The sequence below is a fragment of the Scyliorhinus canicula genome, chromosome 2 (genome assembly GCF_902713615.1).
Source record: "Scyliorhinus canicula chromosome 2, sScyCan1.1, whole genome shotgun sequence".
Classification (NCBI taxonomy): Eukaryota; Metazoa; Chordata; class Chondrichthyes; order Carcharhiniformes; family Scyliorhinidae; genus Scyliorhinus; species Scyliorhinus canicula.
In genome coordinates, this window is record NC_052147.1 from 62,063,525 (window position 1) to 62,084,735 (window position 21,211).

At 47.2% G+C, this 21,211-nt stretch overlaps 1 protein-coding gene across 4 annotated transcripts in view; it reads right to left on the minus strand.

Moving 5' to 3' along the window:
• slc35f4 (solute carrier family 35 member F4) overlaps positions 1-21,211 on the minus strand; it is a 255,387-nt gene that overhangs the window by 56,961 nt on the left and 177,215 nt on the right. For all 4 annotated transcript variants that reach the window (XM_038779792.1, XM_038779811.1, XM_038779804.1 and 1 more), the window contains 2 exons: positions 8,653-8,950; positions 7,396-7,615 (listed from right to left, as the gene is read on the minus strand). In XM_038779792.1, the coding sequence (XP_038635720.1) occupies positions 7,396-7,615; positions 8,653-8,950 (518 nt within the window). The remainder of the gene's footprint in view (positions 1-7,395; positions 7,616-8,652; positions 8,951-21,211) is intronic.

Consider the following 21,211-nt stretch of genomic DNA (forward strand, 5'->3'; position numbering starts at 1 on the left):
CAATCGCTGAACATCTATATAAATGTTTCCATTTCCTAGGCATTTATATATGCCAAGGCACTGCCGAAACAAAATGCAAACGCACGATCAATTTTATTTACAGATCCTACTCAAATGGCTTCTAACTAAATAACCCAAATAACAATTCAAACTAAAATCTATTAAAGGAGGGAATCATGCAATATAAATTGTTATAGAAGATTACCACAAAGATTAAATACTGGAAGTTAGCAGCTATGGAATTACAACTTTGTTCGCTCTCAAAAGTGGTCAGAGGGATTGCAGTCACTGAGTGGAATGCGGGCAACATGCCAATTCTGTGTTGCCTACTCATTAGATTAAATTTTCGATGCAGCCAGTACTTCCTGCACTGTTCATTGGCTACAGGTATAAGCAGGGGGCCCAATACTGTTCACGATGTGCATTTCGTATAGCTGGTCTGCACTAAAGGGAAGGTGTATTGCCGCTGCAGCTGGTGCTGGGATTTATCCGAGGGTAGAGACCAATGAAAAACCATGGGATAGAGAAATCCCCCAAACCCTCCCCTCATCAAGGTTTCTGATCCCTGTATGTATATGGAAAGCAGAAGAGATGTCTTGTATCCTTTGGGGAGCCAGGTGGCCTTCAGGCACAAAAAGGCAGTAGGAACAGATAGCCACAAAGATCAATGCTAGGAGTACAGCTCCAAGGACCTGCGTGCGGAGTCACAAGGAGTTTGATAATCTCTCAAAAGTATTTAAGGTCAGTGAATCATAGAATTTACAGTGCAAAAGGAGGCCATTCGGCCCATTGAGTTTGCACCGGCCCTTGGAAAGAGCACCCCATTTAAGCCCACACTTCCAACCTATCCCCGTAACCTAGTAACCCCACTTAACCTTCTTGGGCACGAAGGGAAATTGATCTAATTGGCCAAATTCACCTAACCTGCACATCTTTGGACTGTGGTAGGAAACCAGAGCACCCAGAGGAAACCCACGCAGACACGGGCAGACTCCACACAGACAGTGACCCAAACCAGGAATCGAACCTGGGACCCTGGAGCTGTAAAGCAACTGTGCTAACCACTGTGCTACCCTTCAAATGCACAGTAACATCTCATCAACAGCATCGCCAGCTTCATCCGCGGCACAATGCGCCACAACCCATCACTCTCCTACCAACAATCTTGATCAATAAAATCCCATATCTAACATTCACCTCACCTTTACATTTAGCATTGTTGTGAGTCTCACACCCACATCTCAGTTTGCACACAGTCATCAATTCAATCACAACAGCCACATCAGCCAGATTGTATAACACCCCCAGAAATGCTTCGCTCTCTCTTGCAGAACAAGGTGGTGCCCAACTAAAGGTGTTCTGAATGAACCAGAGAGGGAGCTGTTTGGATACATGTTCTAAGCACCCCCACCCCCCATGCAGGAAACAGGCTGCCCATAATGGGAAGGGTCAGTGTTGAGACCATGACGATTGAAAATGAGGCCTTCCATTCCCTTCTCTTTACCCCCTCAGCCCATCATCTCCTATGACAGAGAAGCTGCTAATGGTCTGAACATGCACTTCTTACATTTTCCTCTTCCCTCACCGCAACTCAATTTTATATATTTTTCCATTCCGATATCCAAGATATCCAAGGGAGTGGAGGAAGAGTAAGATACAAAGAAGAAGATATACTGCCACTCGATTGCACACTCACAGCCACTAGCTTAATACTAACACTGCATAATTTCAAGCAGCTATCTGTATATGGTGACACACTGGGCAAAAGTGCACTGCAATCAAAGTAGGAGGAAAACACAGATGCTAGCTCATTAGTTCATATACTAGTACTGCGTTGGAGGACTCTGGAGAGGACTTTGAATGGCCAGGCCACAGAAGGCGGATGTCCCCAAATGCTTGGTGCAGCGGAAAGTCTACCAGAAAGCCTGAATTCAATTTTACGGAGTACTGAGGGACCACCACCAGCTTCGATACGGCAGTAGGGATGTCTTGCTGCAATTATACTGGACATTGGCGAGGCCACACCTGGAATATTGTGTGCAGTATTGATTACCTTATCTGAGGAAGGTTTACCACGCTGATTCTTGGGATGGCGGGACTGAAAGTATGAGGAGAGATTGAATCGGTTAGGATTGTATTCTCTGGTGTGCAGAAGAATGAGGGGAGGGATCTCATAGAAATCTATAAGATTCTAACAGGACTAGACAGGGTAGATGCAGGAAGGATGTTCCCGATAGTGGGTGTGTCCAGAACTAGGGGTCACAGTCTGAGGATACAGGGTAGACTGTTTAGGAAAGAGATGAGGAGAAATTTGTTCACCCAAAGAGTGGTTAGCCTGTGGAATTCGTTACCACAGGGGCGGGCGGGATTCTACGGGAATTGGCGGGGCGGACAACTCCGGCGTGAAGGAGTGGCGTGAACCACTCTGGCGTCAGGCCACCCCGGAGGTGCAGAATCCTCCGCACCTTCAGGGGCTAGGCCAGCGGCGGAGTGGTTTGCGCCACGCCAAGGGGCTTGGCGCCACGTCAACCAGCACCAAAGGGCCTCCGCTGGTCGGCGCGAGTTGACTCATGCACAGGAGTGCCAGCGTGTGCTGGTGTCATCCCAGCGCACGCACAGGGGGGGGGGGGTTCATCTCCGCGTCAGCCATCGTGGAGGTCCACAGCAGCTGACGCAAAGGAATAGAGTGCCCCCATGGCACAGGCCCACCCGCGGATCGGTGGGCCCCGATCATGGGCCAGGCCACCGTGGGGGCACCTCCTGGGGCCAAATCTGGCGATTCTCCGGATTCTCTCAGAGAATCTCGCCCATATTTTCAAGAACCAATTAGATATAGCACTTAGGGTGAAGGGGATTAGTTTATTGAGTTGGATGATCAGACATGATCATAATGAATGACGCAGCAGGCTCGAAAGGCTAAAAGGCCTCCTCCTGCTCCGATTTTTCTATGGGTGCGATCTTCCCAAAAGGGAACAAAGTTCCCGAACACGTTTAGCCGCATGTTTCCCGGCAATCGCAGTGCCGAGAAACACATGGCTATTCAACGTTACTCGCTTTGAATAAGGGGCCTAATTGGGGAACATACGGCCGAAGCAACACATAACCCTGTTTTTCACAATGGGGAGCTCCACTTGCTGGAACTCCTCGTTGCAACAAGATATCGGAACGCCATTTTTATTTATTTTTAAAAAATTTAGAGTGCCCAATTCATTTTTTCCAATTAAGGGTCAATTTAGCGTGGCCAATCCACCTACCCTGCACATCTTTGGGTTGTGGGGGTGAAACCCATGCAAACATGGGGAGAATGTGCAAACTCCACACGGACAGTGACCCAGAGCCAGGATCGAACCTGGGACCTCGGTGCCGTGAGGTAGCAGTGCTGACCACTGTGCCACCGTGCTGCCCTGAACGCCATTTTTCCACAATAAAAATCCACAATAAAAATCCCCAACCTCCCCCCCACCAGCCTGAATGCAACCTCTGCAGAACAAAACCAGTTCAAACTCCAAGTGGAAGTAAAACCAACTCCCAGAGCCACCGCCCAGCTCCACCCATACACTTACATCACTGAAACCATGTGATAAGACAAAACCATTTCTTAAAGGGACACTCCCATGACACGTCCTGCCATCCCAGGAATCAGTCTGGTAAACCTTCCCAGCACTCCTCTATAGGAAGAGTATCCTTCCTCAGATAAGGAGACCAAAACTGCACACGATAATCCAAGGCCCTGTATAATTGCAGGATGACATTCCTGCTCAGGTACTCAAATCCTCTGACTATGAAGGCCAGCATACCATTTGCCGTCTATACCGTCTACTGGACCTGTATACTTAGTTTCAGCGACTGGTGCAAGGACATCCAGGTCTTGTCACACATTCTCCTTTCTAAATCTATAGCCATTCAACAATAATCTACCTTCCTGTTTTTGCTACCAAATTGAATAACCTCACATTTATCCACATTATATTGCATCTGCCATGCATTTTCCCACTCGCTTAAAATCCAAATCACGCTGAAGCATCTCTGCATCCTCCTCACATCTTACCCTCCCACCCAGATTTGTGTCATCTGAAAATTTGGAGATATTACTTTTAGTTCCCAAAACTAAATCATTAAAATATATTGTGAATGGCTGGGGTCCTAGCACTGATCCATACGGTATCCACTAGTCACTGCCTGCCATTTGGTAAAAGACCTGTTTAATCCTGCACTTTGTTTCCTGTCTGCCAACCAGGTTTTTATCCATCCAAATACATTACCCCAATCCCATGCACTTCATTTGTACACACTCATTTCTTAACTGGGATTTATTCAAAAGACTTCTGAATGTCCAAATAAACCGCATGCACTGGGTCCCCCTAAACAACTCTACTAGTTACATCCGCAGAGAATTCCAGTAGATTTGTCAAGCATGATTTCTCTTTTGTAAATCCATGCTGACTCTGTCCGGTCCTGCCTAATTCCCAAGTGCTCTGCTTTTAAATCTTTTATAATGGACATTTTCCCCACTACCTATATCAGGCTGACAGGTCTATAATCCCCTATTTTCTCTCCACATCCTTTATTAAATATATACAGTTGAGAAGATGATCACACTATTTTATAGCCTTGGATGTCTCATGTGCAAGTGCTTCAAGTCTCAGTGATGCTGCAGTACAGGTTCGGCCAGATAGAGGGGCGGGTTTCTCCGTTGCCGGACGGCGAAATCATGATCGGTGATGGGGCGGAGAATCGATTCCAATACCGGAATCGGGGCCGGCATCGGTTTGTCGCCGGTTTGCGATTCTCTGCCCCCTCCAAACTGGCATCATCGTGCTGTGCGGTGGTCACAGCCGCAATGCCGTTGGCGCCTCATTGGCCGGGCCACTTACGATGCTCCGCCCCCGATGGCCCGAATTCCCGATGGCGCGGGACACGTGTGGTCCCAGCGTTTGTGAACCCGGCATGCTGGCTGCGGACTGTGCCCAGCGCCGCCACACTCGGGCGGGATCCGTGCGACTGGCCAGTTGGGCGCGTCTGCCAGGGCTGGGTGGACTGGTGAGGGGTGGCCGGGGGGTGGGGGTGGGCTGTGGGGTCATGGTTGGCGGGTTAGGTTTAGCACATAGCCTACGCCATGTTGTACGGTGCGACCGGAGCAGGTCGTCAGCCATGCGCATGCGTGGCCACCGACGGTACCCAGCCATTCTCCGGCCGTTTTCGGCACGGTTGCCGGGTTTTTCAGTCGGCGCCGGTGCTAGCCCCTCACCGGTACCAGAATCGGTGGAGGGTTGGCGCCGAATTTCCTGACGTGAAAGCCGACATATTCTACGTTGGCGTCAGCACTTTGTCTCCAGAACGGAGAATCCAGCCTAGGCTCTCTTTCACCACAAATGGTGGATGGATTCCCAAGCAGATGGCACGGGGGTCTGGGGAAAGAGAATATCAATACCACAATCAGGGCAGCACAGTAGCACAAGTGTTTAGCACTGTGGCTCAAGCTCCAGGGTCCCAGGTTCGATTCCCCGCTGGGTCACTGTCTGTGCGGAGTCTGCACGTTCTCCCTGTGTCTGCGTGGGTTTCCTCCGGGTGCTCCGGTTTCCTCCCACAGTCCAAAGACGTGCAGGTTAGGTGGATTGGCCATGATAAATTGCCCTTAGTGACCAAAAAAAAGGTTAGATGGGGTTACGGGTATAGGGTTGAAGTGAGGGCTTAAGTGGGTTGGTGCAGACTCGATGGGCCGAATGGCCTCCTTCTGCACTGTATGTTCTATGTTCTATAATTAACACCCTCAGGATGTGGATGCAGTGCTGGCCTTACCCAGCCAACAAAAGTGGGAATGATATCTCTTCGGATGAAAGCTTGCTGTACTGCCCCACAACCAACCTTGCCCCCTGCAGTCCCTACCCAGCAATTTCTTACTGCCACTCTCACCCCCAGCATTTCCCTCCTAGCATTTTACTTTACCCCTACACCTCTCCGCCACCCTTCATCCTCAGCTCCCTCAAAAAACCTCTCTCTCCACTCCACATGTTTCTCCTCCAATCGCATTGAGCCACTGCACCATAATTTCTCATTCTAATCACAAACACACCTCCTGCTGTCCTCGTAACAGGCACAAACAGCACTAACAACTTCAAAACATCTCACTCTTCTGCTAATTTTCTTCCAACATTTTACATGAGCCACTTTGCTGCATCTCTCTCTCTCAAGCTGCACACAGCATGGAGCTTCAACACACCTCTGCCCAACATTTTACATGAGCCACTTTGCTGCATCTCTCTCTCTCTCAAGCTGCACACAGCACGGAGCTTCAACACACCTCTGCCCAACATTTTACTCACTAACTCTATCGTGCAAGACAAGCTGACTCATAGCATAAAGGATCAGAATCAAGAGCGGACTAGCTTCAATGCAAGCTATTGATCTGATGGAAGACAAAGCATGAAGACCAGTGATGCAGACAATAGAAAAAGCAGTTGGGTCAGCAGACTGTTAATAATCTTTATTGTAGGGCAGCACGGTGGCCTAGTGGTTAGCACAACCGCCTCACGGCGCTGAGGTCCCAGGTTCGATCCCGGCTCTGGGTCACTGTCCGTGTGGAGTTTGCACATTCTCCCCGTGTCTGCGTGGGTTTCGCCCCCACAACCCAAAGATGTGCAGAGTAGGTGGATTGGCCACTCTAAATTGCCCCTTAATTAGAAAAAATAATTGGCTAATCTAAATTTATAAAAAAAAAAAAAATAATCTTTATTGTCACAAGTAAGCTTACATTAACACTGCAATGATGTTACTGTGAAAAGCCCCTAGTCGCCACATTCCGGCGCCTGTTCAGGTACGGAGAGGGAGAATTCAGAATGTGCAAATTACTGTGTGAATCACTGTGAGCACAAATCATGTGGGGGAGAACAGTGTCCCAAATGGGGAATTTTGCTCATAATTTCCACAATGGTTCACACAATGTGAGTAAAACTATTTTGATTGAACATAGGTACTAGAATGCAACTGTTGGTCGTTTTCCTAATGCTTCTGAACGGGATTTACTGTACGCTAAAGATTTTCCTCATGCTTCTGAACGGGATTTACTGTAGGTTAAAGATTTTCCTAATGCTTCTGAATGGGATTTACTGTAGGTTAAAGATTTTCCTAATGCTTCTGAACGGGATTTACTGTACGTTAAAGATTTTCCTCATGCTTCTGAATGGGATTTACTGTATGTTAAAGATTTTCCTCTTGCTTCTGAACGGGATTTACTGTACGTTAAAGATTTTCCTCATGCTTCTCAACGGGATTTACTGTACGTTAAAGATTTTCCTCATGCTTCTGAACGGGATTTACTGTACGTTAAAGACTGCGTTGCAGTTTTCATCTGTGGAAAAATTGCTTCCATTGAAGCTATTAATCAAAGGTACTTACTCTAACTCCCATGAACCTGTCTTTGAGCACAATCCAGGAGAGCAAGAAGACAAATGCTTTGTTGCAACAGAAAAGAGCAGAGACATCTGTGGCTGTTAATTTCTTCAGGGCCAATAAATATAGGTAATTAGTTAGTGTCCAGAGGATAGAAAATGGGGCTGTTCTTTTCAGAAAGAGTCTCAGAGTCAGTCCTTCTTCTCCAAATATTCGGCTGCATTCCCTGCAGACAATGAGCAGATGTAATCAGAGATATATGTGGCAGTAACTTCTCTTTCAATGCATCTATTCAATTCACAACAAATGCCTACTACACAATCAAATAAATATTTCTTCAAATCTTTTGCCTATTTAGCACCTTTTCTGAATAATGTTGCTGATCCTTGTTCATGTGGACATAGTTAATTGGGTTGTTTGCTTCAAGGAAATTGTTCCCAGGATGTATTAATGGGATTCCCAGGGCATTTGAATAATTTTTCATCAGATTCCTCAGTGGAATAATTTGGTGCAGTCAAAAAGACAATTTAATTTCCAGCCGGTGCTTCAATAAACAGTTTTAACTGTATAATCATGTAGAAATTTATATTGTGAATAAGTCCTGAATAAGTAGAAATGTCTGCCAGCTAAATATTGGGAAGACCAAAGGCATTTGGCGGGATTTTCTACCCCATGCCATATTTTCAGACGGCAGAGGCAGCCCGCCATTGGCCGATGGCAGGATCTTTTGGTCCCACCAGTGTCTCCGGGTATTTGCATGTCCCACAGCCCCCGCCTCTGGGGAACATGCAAGGCGTGGTGGGGGGGTGGTGTCCCGAATTAGAGAGACCAGAAGACCCCGCCAGCGGAAAGGAGTGGAAAAGTTTGGCCATTGTCCTCCTTCCCTGTCACAAAGTCCATTCCCTAACCACCAACTCCATGGCTTCCCCTTGGAGAGCTGACTGGTGGTAATTTAACCCTGAGGGTCACCACGCCACAGGCGAAGGGCAAGATTGAGAAGGTGGAGTCTTCATGAATAACCTCAGTATACGGGAATTGAACCCGTGCTGTTGGCCATCCAATCCAACTCAGCTAACCGCTTACCACCCCCCCCCCCGTCCCCATCCCCCCGTCCCCTACTGTGACAATATGAAAACGTGACTGCCAGCCTCGGAAAACGTGCTGAAAATGCAGTAAACTACCAATTAACAAAACCAGCCATGTGTAATTTTGAATTGCACAATATCTTTAAACGTTTTATTGAACAAAATGAGGATTCAGTACCTCATTTTTTTAATTAATGTCTGTTTTTCCGGTGCTGAAGCCAGGTGTCCCGAGTAGTACACAGGGAAAAACATTATGTTCCAATTGGTAGAGAACCAGGTCATAAAAAAAGGGCAATGGAAGTTCTTGTATGTGACTTTGACAATCTGTGTAGTACCAACCCAGGAGGATGATACAGAAAGAATGACCAGAAACCCCCAGAAAATCTTGAAGAATGCAGAGGTGCATGATTGACAGCGTGTCTTAACATTATTATCTGGATTCAGATTTTCGGTCCGATTCTCCGAAGCGTCTTCTCCTGGAACATAAAAAGAAATCATTTAAAACACAAAATCTAAACAGTGCACATTGATCTACTGCAAAAACCTGGCAGCAACAATTACTTTGAGATCCTTCTACCAGTTTTAACCAGGGAAATAAAGCATGTGAACACTGGAGCAGGAGCAGGTAATACAGCTCCTCAAACTCCTCTGTTGTCCATGTTAGTCATGGCCAATATTCCCTCTAAGCTGTGCAGATGTGCAGCTATGCAGCAGTCTGGAATGCATACTGGGTTGAACAAGTTTCCCCACAACCTCTATTTCCTCTATAATGCATGTGTGCATGGCCACACGGCAACCTTGAGTGCACTGCACAGTGCAATAAATGGACCATACACAACAAAGAAACATCAGAAATAAAAGTGGCCCTGGCACCTATGTCTATAAATCCAAATTCGCTGCTCTTGAACTATAGGGCCAGTTTCCCTGGGGGCAATGATGGTGAATAATCCATATAGAATCACTGCAGTGCAGAAGGAGGCTATTTGGCCCATCGAGTCTGTACCAATTCTCCGAAAGAGCACCCTACCTAGGCCCATTTCCCCACTCTATCCCCATAACCCCAACTAACCTTTGGACACTAAGGGGCAATTTAGTATGGCCAATCCACCTAACCTGCACCTTGAACTGTGGAGGAAACCGGAGCACCCAGAGGAAACCCATACAGACATAAGGAGAATGTGCACAATCCCAAAGAGTTGATCCAAGCAAACATGGGTTGCACATTGGGATAGCTCAATGCCCGAGCGAGGTCACTTCTTACTGCCTTGATTTCTGGTGTAGTTGGACAGACAGCAAGCTCTCCGATTGGGTACAAGTGTGAGAGAAATTACAGGGCTACTTCAGAGCTGAAGTGCCTGGCCATTTGAAAGGGATAATAAATATGGTGTATCTTGAATGCGTGGGAGGAAACGCTGAGTAAGGTTGAATATTTTGAAAACCTGCAACTTGAAGCCAAACATTGTCAACTGAAATTATTAAAGCCCAAGAGGTCAGTTTGAAAGCCTGGAGGAAGATTCTGTGGCTGTATTGCAATCCATCACCTTGTATTTCAGGAGGACTTGTCACATTCACATAATTACACCCTTTGACAATGAGGTAGAACATTGTGCTCTGGTGCTAGCACTGCAGCAAAGGCTGGGAAATGTGGTTTCAAGTTCCCCAATCTTTTATCAACCTTTCTATTAAACGGGAACAGCCAGAGACTTTTGGTGAAAATTTTTCATTTTTTCCCAAAGTGTCAACTTGAGTAGGAAAAGCGACATGCCGGCTGCGCAGCCAACTTTTCCCACCGAATTTCTGAACACTTTGGAAAAAAATCCAGGAGGCAGGTCCCACGACATATTGCGGGTATGGCAGGCTCTGAATGAGGCCACCCAGACAGCAACCCTCTGTTTTCAAAAGGTCTGGCCTTAAAAGTTGAAAATAGAGAAAAACACGTATCACACAGGAACAGAACTCCCCCCTCCCACCACCACAGAAACCCATGCCCCATCCCACCACCATACGTCACTGGCGGGGAATGGGGAACATCGAGCGGGGAAATCCCACCAGTGTAAAAGCCATTTTGGGACTCCCCCTCGATTCTCCGCCCCCTCCACCTCGCCCCCCCCCCCCCCCCCAACCAGAAATGGTGGCAGAAAATTCCCCCCCCCCCTCCCCCCCAACTGCTCCTCACTAAGGCTCTGGAATATCAAAGTAGATTTGTGAGGAGTATCTCTGTCTCAGCAAACCTTTAAAAATGGAGGGCAAGACCCAATTTTCTAGGATTCCCACCGTACATTCCCGATACCCCCAATTTTCACTAGCATGGGAGAATGGCTCGGGCAGTGAGCTCACCTTCCTGCACTGGAATGGATATCTAGACAGTAAAGGCATTAAAGGGAGACAGCAGGAGTGTGACATTGAGATGGAGGATCAGCCAAGATCACTGAATGGCAGAGCAGGCTCAACGGGCCAAATGGCCTACTCCTATTTTCTGTGTTTTTATATTTCCGAACCTGCCCAGATTCAATAGGCATTTCTATAACCCCCCCCCCCCCCCCCCCCGCCAATCTAACCAATTATCGTGCAATTGGATCAGCCTTTCAAGGACTCATCGTTCACAGCCCCCGAAAGGTGTCGTGAATCATTCTGGATGAGATAATCCTTAGAAAGATAACTTCAAAAGGTCTAACCCAGAACCCCAACTCATTCCCAATGGCCCCTCATCCCTTCCATCCCAACCTATGCTCCTTCACCAACCTCCAATGCCCCCCTTCATCTCCATGCCCAGTAAATATTCTGTATAGAACCAATGAACCTTATAGTAACCGTGGTATGTGTGGAAAAACTTAAACAACAGCCATTCATAACTTTCTTCAGAAATCTGTTGTTACTACAACCCTACCAAAGTGTCAGTCAACCAGGCCTTTAAAGTATCAATAGCATATTCCACCTCTTTATCGCATGTGAATAAATATTGAACAGTTGACAAAAGAAATTGAAGAGAAAAAGCGATCAATCAAGCATTGTTTTCACTTGTGTGCACCAGTTTCAATGGACTAATGGATGTCCGAGCCCTCAGCAAAAACTCATTCTGTTTTCCTGGTCGGGATAGAGGGGCATTAGTTGGCATGGCTGGTGCAAGTGAAATAGGAGGTAGGAGGCTGAGCTGATGTGTGGGGTGAGGGCTGTAAGGACTTCATATTGAAAAAAGCAGTGAGGACAAATGCGCAGAGAACTAAGGTGGGTATTTTAAGTGGCTCCCCACAGCACTCGGCAGCTGCTGTGGTCACCTCCGAACTGTTTCAGGGGGTCGTGAGCCTGACTTCAGCAGACCTGCCCTACCGCAGTTTAAATTACACTATTCCAGGCACTTTTTCTGGAGGCAGTGGTTTTTGAAAAAAATTCATTCTTAGGATGTGGGCATTGGGCTAGCATTTGTTGCCCATCCCTAATTGCCTTTGAACTGAGTGGATTGTTTGGCCATTTCTTTGGGAGGCAGTTAAGAGTCAACCACATTGCTGTGTGGTTCCGGAGTCACATGTGGGTAAGGACCACAGATTTCCTTCCCTGGAGGGCATTAGTGAATCAGATGTTTGTTCAATGGTCATCTTTAGACTTTTCATTCTAGATTTTTATGAAATTCAAATTTCACCATCTGCCATAGTGGGATTCGAACCTGGGACCCCAGAGCATTCCCTGGATCTCAGGATTACCAGTTCAGTGACAATACTAATACTCCACCATCTCCCCTTATACTGGTTGGGAAATATTCTGACTCCCATTACCTATCTCTCATGTTAAAATCAGTCCATCCTTGGGGTTTTACACTTGCTCTAAATTGGTGCTCTTCTCTTAGAGTGTTACCTTCATGTTTGTGCATCCGTAGAGTTTCTCCTCACCTGTCAAGTAGGTGGATTAATTATGGAGGGATTCTAAATTAGATGTTTTGACAGGTGTCCTACCACAACTTGTAGCAAACACAATCCATTTAATTAATGAAGAGAACAGCTATAAGGTTCATGGTAACTGTAAAGCTACTCTACCTCAGTTTTCTGACTTAAGCCTCACAACTCTCAAGCCATTTGGCTTTCACATAGCATCCAGTTTTTATTTTATGAGGGCGGCCTGGTACACAAGGTGTGACCAGCACAAAACCAGGAAGCTAAATTACGGGGAAGAAATGAAAATGCTAGAAACGCTCAGCATTTGGGGCGGCACGGTGGCACAGTGGTTAACACTGCTGCCACACAGCGGCAGGGTCCCCGGTTCAATTCCACCCTTGGGTGACTACCTGTGTGGAGTTTGTACATTCTCCCCCTGTCTGTGTGGGTTTCCTCCTGGTGCTCCGGTTTCCTCCCACAGTCCGAAGATGTGCAGGTTAGGTGGATTGGCCATGATAAATTACCCCTTAGGGTAGGGTTGTGGGAATTGGGCAGAGGATTGGGCCTAGGCAGGGTGGTCTTTCGAAGGGTTGGTGCAGGCTTGATGGGCTGAATGGCCTCCTTCTGCACTGAAAATGAAATGAAAATCGCTTATTGTCACGAGTAGGCTTCAATGAAGTTACTGTGAAAAGCCCCTAGTCGCCACATTCCAGCAGCTGTCCGGGGAGGCTGGTATGGGAATCGAACTGTGCTGCTGGACTGCTTGGTCTGCTTTAAATGCCAGCGATTTAGCCCTTTGAGCTAAACCAACCCCTAATGATTCTATGAGTCTGGCAGTCTCTGTGAAGAGAAAATCTGTTAATGTTTCAGGCCTTTTATCAGAATTGAGCAACCTGCTGAGCACTTCCAGTATTTAGTTTTGTATTCCAAAATATGCCAACTTTGCTTTGTCTGAGTTGAACTGCAGCTTCTTATGATTTTATAGATATGACAAATAGAATGAATTGAAATATCTGTGCCTGCTTCAGATGTCAAAAGTGGGCCACTCAACTTAAGAGCTAATAAGTTAACATGTAGGCTTGGTGTTACAGGCCTTTACCTATGTTTCTGGCATTATCTTGTGGCTTATTCAGGCACTCTTAGAGCTGATGGCTGGGATTCTCCAAAAATGCGGCTAAGTGTTGAAGCCGGCGTAAACACCGGCGTGTTTCATGCCGGCATCAACGGGCCTCTTGGCCCAGCGATTCCACGGGCATAGGGGGCCAGTATGGCGCTGGAATGCTCCGCACCGACACCGCCGGGTGGAACCATACCAGAACCAAGCCGGCGAGAACTCGGCCGGTCGACTGCGGAGAATTGCCGCGAGGGCCTCTTTCAATGGCCCCCGACCGGCGCTGTGTCGATCGCACGCGTGTGACTGCCGCCGATTCTCAGGTCGCTGGAGAATCGCGTCCCGGTGTCAGATCCGATCGTGGGTCTGAGGCCCCATTCCTCCCCCCCCCTCACCCCGCACCAAACGCCATTTCAGCGTGGAGGCTCGGAGAATCCCGGCCGATATTCTTAGGAATTTCAGCCCTATATCTCTTAGATACTTACTTGGAAATAGGGAAATTATCTCTCTTTTAAACAGCTCATTGGCTTTGCATCCGTGTGTTCTGGGCAGTGAATTCCACAGTCTCACAACTCTTTAGGGAAGGTTTTGCTGAATTTGCTTCTGACTGGCTTCACTGAGTTCCAAGATTAAGTCCATTTGCTTTGGATTTTGCAACTGTAGACAAGAGTCTCTTCTGTCCATGCCATTCACTATTTTCAACACCTCATTCAGATTTATCCATAACCTCGCCGTCATGTGAAACAGAAACCGTATTTAGCCAGTGTCTTGTCAAAACCCGTGCCCTTCCTTTTAATTATCATCCTGGTGAATCATTGCTGGACCTTCTCCAAAGCAGAACACGGCTTGATACAAGTGAAACGACAGCTTTCAGCAAGACAGCTGTAAGAACAAGGACTGGGGAAAACTGGTGTGTGTTGCGAAACATCAATGCCAAACAGCCGGGGGAATTAATACATCAAGTCGAATGCAGATATCTAGAAACCGAAAAAAATGAACTTCAGAGGAATAATTTCAATCTTTACACTCTCGGCGAGGAATCTCACACGCTGCAGACTTTGTCATGGGCTATACATGATTTCCAAAATATGACCTTAAACCATTGGAGAAAGGAAAATCACTGAGGTGTTTACTCGACAGGTAGCAAGCACTTGCCCAGCGTGGAACACAAGATCAGAAAGTTACCCTTTCGAGGTAATGAAAAACAATTAAACATACCTTTTAGAAAGAAATCTCCCAGCCATCAGAAAACCAAGTCATCAATGAGAATGGTTTAAAAGAAACCTTTACCTTACCTGAAATAATTACTTAAAACCATGTGCAACAGCTTGAATGCTGCTATTTCAGCCCAGTTTCTAATCTGAAAAGGTCCTGTGCTATTTTGGCAAGCAACACTAATGGAATAAACTGGTAAACTTCCATACTGACAAAATCATGCCATGCAGATAATGTCCCAGATACCACCATCACCATCCGTGGTTATGTATGGGTATCCCACTGGCAGGACAGACCCATCCGACCTGGTGGTACAGTGGCATACAGTCAGGAAGGAGTCCAATGCACCGCTCAATGACAGGTTGACCGCTTCGGTCTCCGGCCTTGGAACTGGCGTCATTAGCTAGGTCCTCAGTTGGTACATCTTATCCCCCAAGAGCCAACCGGACATCCTGGGGTGGTCCTCGAAGAGGCTGGGGATGTCTGACTGCCCCAGGATGTAGCTGTTGTACACACTCCCTGGGAAGCGTGCACACACATGCATGACCTGCATGTGTAACCTCTTCCTGCTGGTGCAGGGCACTCCCAGCTGACCTGATGCATGCAAGGCGATATGCGTGCAGTCTAACTCTATCAGCCCCTGAACCTTGGGCATCCTGGTGTTGGCAGTGTCCTGCTGCCCAGGCATCTTGTTGGGCTTGGTCTGTGTTAAAGTTTATATAGTTTACTGCCTGGGCAAACAGGGCATCCCTGACCTGTTGGATGCACCTGTGGGCTGCGGCCTGCGAGATGTTACGCAAGTCCCCGCTCGAGCCCTGGAATGATCCTGAGGCGTAAATGTTCAGGGCTGTGATGACCTTTACAGCCAGAGAGCGGGTAACCTCCTTCTCCATGTGGTGCCAATTCCGTGAGGCAGACCCTCCTGTGGCACACGCTGTCCGTCATCTGTTCGAACAACCAGCGACATCTGTACACCATGGACTGTAGTAGGCCTCCCCCTCAGGGTCTCACCCTGGCCTGATGGGCGGCCGGGTCCTCAGGATGTGTTGCGGGGTCCAGCACCTGGGCCGCCGCCTCAAGTCTCCGCAGACAATGCTGCTGCCACCGTCTCCGGCGTCTGGCTGCCTGGCCTACAAGCAGCACCACTAGGGCCTATTCTGCGGGGTCCAAAATACCATCCATAGCATTCAATATCTATAAGGAATTGTGAGAGGGTGCTAGACTGACAAACAGCGGTGGCTCCCACCCTGGGGCCCCCTCCCCCACACCCAGATCGCCCTGCCCACACACACCCGGCCGCAGCGGGCCACCTGCAACGGATCCCAAACCCTGTATTCCAGACTCCCGCTCATAACGTTACCTGGACCGGGCGCTCGTCCCCTCCCCATTGCACTCAACCCCCCTCCGGCTGTGGACATGTCCCCAGTGCTGAGGTCCATCCCCTGGGTATTTGAATCTCGGCTACTGCGTGTGTGGTGTGGCCTCCTGCAGTCTTCAGGCACAGTGTCCAGGCATCACAGTCTGACTAGGACTTAAGTGGTGAATAATTGGCCTTGTGCCATGCTACTGCGGCATCCCGATTTTGCCTACGGGAGTGGGTCAGTTTGCATCATCGCAAACCGTTTGGCGCCCGACGCAGTTCTCGTTGTTGGCCTCACCCGCTATTCACTGGTCTCGTCGCGCGCTCGCTCGAGAGCAACGTGGTCAAAGAATGGTGTCCCTTAAGTGTGAGTTTGACCAGGGAGAAACTGTCCAACACCAGAAAATATGACAAGTGTGGTTGAATAGCGTTGTGGATCTCACGCGAAAAGCTAGCGAGAAACACTTTGCCAAACTCGCCCAGCCGTGTCCGCCTGACAACCGGAGAATCCTGCCCGAGGTCAATGGACTTCTCCATCGTTCGCATCTCGCCAGTGGTGTTCTTGAGGAGGGCAGGGCAAAAGAATCCAGCCATGAGAAATATTTTGGTTGAATCGCGCCCATCAGATTCATGGTTGGTAGTATTGAACATGTGTCAATCCAATATAATGTTTGTTACTGGCATGCATAAGTGCGCAATCTTTTTTAACAATATCTTGGGTGCTCCTTCTCTTCTCTATTTAAAAATCAAAAGACTCAAATTTCTCCCATGCCTCGGGGCCTCCAGAATTTAAGAGATTGTGTGCCTGTACTTTCTTTGAGTTGTCTGATAGACCCACACCTCAGTAGATACGCCACTCTTTTTTGAATTTAATCCAGTTGTCTGCGACGTTTTCGTCAAACACAAGCAGGTTGATGCGGCAAAGTCCCTGTGCCATTCTGTCAACTCTTGACACAATGATTAAGTAATGGGTTCCAATAACTAGCAACCAGGGGTAACAACAATAGAGGTACCGGGAGTAGTGGCTTGGTTGGGTGATCTGTACGACTTCATGCGATTAGAGAAGATAAAGTATGAGTTAATGGCATCTTCAGGGGGGTTTGAGGAAAGGTGGGGGTTGTTTGTGACCGTGTTTGAGGGGCCGTTCGTCGCCGGGGGGGGGGGTAAAAAAGGGGGAAAATCTGTACAGACTGTATAGTTGATTGTTGGGAAGTATGTTTCCCGGGGTGTTTATTCACTGTAACCTATTGATACATGTTTGTAATAAAATATATTTTTAAAAAAAGGAATCCTGTGGCGAGTAACTCATCTCTAGACTCCCCAAAGCCTGTACTATATCTACAAGCAGGAGTGGATGGAATACTCTTTGCTTGCCTGGATGAGTGCAAGTCCAACAAGACTCAAGTAGCTTGATACCAGCTAGGACAAAGCAGCCTGCTTCATTGTATCCCATCCACAAACATTCATGCCTTCCACCAGACGATGAACAGTGGCAGTAATGTGTACTTTCTACAAGATGCACGACAGGGACTCACCTAGTTTCCTTAGGCAGCACTTTCTAACCCACAACCACTACTATCTAGAAGGGCAAGAGAAGCATAAACACGGGAACCCCACCACCTGGAAGATACTCCCAAAGTCACTCACCACCGTGACCTGAAAATATATCGCCGTTCCTTCACTGTCATTGGGTCAGAATCCTGGAGCTCCCTCTCGAACAACACTGTGGGTGCACCTATACCACATATACTGCTGTGGTTCAAGAAGGCCCCACCATCTTCTCAAGGGCAATTAGGGATGGGAAATGAATGCTGGATAAGTCAGCGATGCCCACATCCATAAATGAATTTAAAAAAACATTTCCAGCAATTTCTGTTTTTATTTTAGAATTCCAAATTTTCTCTTTATTTGTAACTTGCCTTCGAAGGGCCCTAAAATATGTCTCAGTTTATTACTTTTCTTATCTCTATTTACTTTGATTATATTTCTCTTCTCTTTACTTCTCTCCTATTTTTCCACCCAGCCCCCACCTTTGTCCTTTCAGTTTCACCCACTTTGGGAAACAGAATATGAAAGTATGGATTTAATTTTCAAATAGGCTCTGTATTGTAACACACAGTAAGTTTTTGGACCTATATTTTACACATGTTTGACAGCAGTTACACTACATGGTGGCACCGTGGCACAGTGGTTAGCACTGCTGCCTCACAGCTCTAGGGTCCCGAGTTCAACTCCAGCCTCGGGTAACGGTGGAGCTTGCGCGTTCTCCCCATGTCTGCGTGGGTTTCCTCCGGATGCTCCAATTTCCTCCCACAGTCCAAAGATCTGCAGGTTCGGTGGATTGTCCTTTCTAAATTTCCCCTTAAGTGTCAAAAGGTTACGTTGGGTTACGGGGATAGGGTGGAGGGGTAGGCTTTAGTGTGCTCTTTTCAAGGGTCATGCAGACACGATGGGCTGAATAGCCTCCTTTTGCACAGTAGGGATTCTATGATTAGGCAAGTCTTTGTGGTGCAGTGAAACCAGTTCTACACTGCAAATTCTATGTTACTATGAATTCCCAGCTTGTCGTCTGATTATGGACTTCTGGGAATGAACTTGTGAAGATATGAAATTATTGTAAAAGTGCAACAAAGGAATAATTGCAGCTTTCAAATCATTGCCCAGATATTAAAACTGCAAAATGCATTCCATTATATTATTCGATTTTAAGCACTGTACATGAAGTATGTAATGACAGCAATGCGGAACTTAAAGCAAATGAGCTGTGATTTGCTATTCCTTCAGTGACTTCTACTTGAGTTATTTATGATAACACATTTCTGTATGTGGCAATGTCCTTTAGAAATGGAAAACCTGGTGGGATGCACCAAAGTACCGAAGATATCATAACCAGTGAAAAGAAAGCTCAGATTACTCATGAGCAGCAATAAAACCAGGACCATCAATTCACTAGACACACATAGAACATAGAACAGTACAGCACAGAACAGGCCCTTCGGCCCTCGATGTTGTGCCGAGCAATGACCACCCTACTCAAACCCCACGTATCCACGCTATACCCATAACCCAACAACCCCCCCTTAACTTTACTTTTAAGGACACTACGGGCAATTTAGCATGGCCAATTCACCTAACCCGCACATCTTTGGACTGTGGGAGGAAACCGGAGCACCCGGAGAAAACCCACGCACACACGGGGAGGACGTGCAGACTCCGCACAGACAGTGACCCAGCCGGGAACCGAACCTGGGACCCTGGAGCTGTGAAGCATTTATGCTAACCACCATGCTAACGTGCTGCCCAAATTCCACACGATTGGAAGTAAACTGTGGTTTTAATAGTCTTACAACTGAACCAGCCAGCGACCAGAGGAACTGAGAGCAGGCTTGCGGCTGCAGCACTTTATACTTTCGGTTAGTGGGAGGAGCCATGGGCGGAGTCGAGGGTGAAGCCCAGTACAAACTCCTCATCTCCCCCTATGGGCAGAGCCGCGCAACGGCTCACATACAGAGCCCACAAGGACATAATACAACGCAATGCAATACAGTGTGAATTACAATGCAGTATAATTCACCACATCTATTATGATCAAAACTGCCATGTTAATATTCAATATGTTGGCCCCATTTCCTCACATGGTGGTTTCACAGATTTACCAGTAGGGAGAAAATGTTTCAGGGCAGTAAATGTGCTTTTACCACGTTTACTGTTTACTCACATTTTGCAACTGGTATTAATAACCAGCTGCAATGGCTGCTACCAAAAGTACTGTAACCAATTAAAATATTCTGGATGACCGTGCGGCAACAAATGACAACTCCAAAACCCAACTCTGCTAGTGGTGACAAGCACAGAGGGTAACTCTGAACTTTGACCCAAAATGGCCACGAATTTGGTGGTGCTTCTACAGTGCTTGCCCCAAACCACTGCAGAGATGCTCGAGCCAAACATACATTCCACAGCAACACACTGGTACTGGAAGGCCGAATATCAGACTGCTTTGGCCTGTTTGTGCCAGTTGGTGAAGAAAGCCAATTGCAGGCGTGGAGAGCGGGCCAGCAGTAGGAGACAGAGGGACTTTCCTGTTCTTTCTGCCCACTATAAAACTCTCTCCTCAAAACATTTACCAGATTTTTTGGAGCATGCTGAAGTCATTTCTGTAAAGATAACCGATTAACACATCGAATGCCTCATACAGTTCAGCCTTGTGTGCACAGTAGAGGCTGTTTTACAGATTAAAATGGAAATTGGGGCCCTAAACCAGGTAAAGGATTCCAATGTGAATATTTAAACAGCTTCCTGCTTGTTTTGGATAGTGTGTGTCTATTTAAAGGCCTGAATAAAAATTGAATTAGGTTGGTCTTGGACACCAAAGGGTTGTCCGAGGTACCCACCCAATTTTCCTCTGCCATTCACCTGATTTTCAATCAAGAAAGAGGAGAGAGGCAGTCGAAAATCACCCACTCTATGTTCGCATTAAAGGCTTTTATCCATTATTTTAAACATATAAATGCAGTCTTTTAAATAGTGTGAGAGAAATTTGTGTGGAGCACCTCCTCCACAATAGTCCTCAACACCGGGGGCCCGCAAGGATGTGTGCTCAGTCCTCTCCTGTATTCCTTAGATGCACAAGACTGTGTGGCAAGATTTAACTCCAATTCGATCTATAAGTCTGCGGATGATACAACTGTGGTGGGTCGTATCTCAAACAACGACGAATCAGACTATGGAAGGGAGATAGATCACTTGGTTGTATGATGGACCAAAAACAACCTCTCTCTAAATGTTGGAAAGACCAAGCCACTGATCATGGACTTCAGGAAGCGTAGCACGACACACATCCCCATCTGCATCAATGGCTCCGAAGTGGAGATGATCGATAGCTTTAAGTTCCTGGGGGTCACCATCACCAACGGTCTGTCCCGGTCGATGCAACAGTCAAGAAAGCCCAACAACATCTCTACTTCCTACAGAAACTAAAGAAATTTGGCATGTCTGCATCGACTTTCAAACAGATATGCCATAGTGAGCATCCTATCCAGCTGCATCACAGCTTGGTATGGTAACTGCTCGGCCCAAGATCGCAAGAAACTGCAGAGTGTGGTGAACTCAGCCCAACGCATCACACAAGCTTGCCACCCCCACACTGATTCTGTCTACACCTCCCACTGCCTCAGGAAGGCAG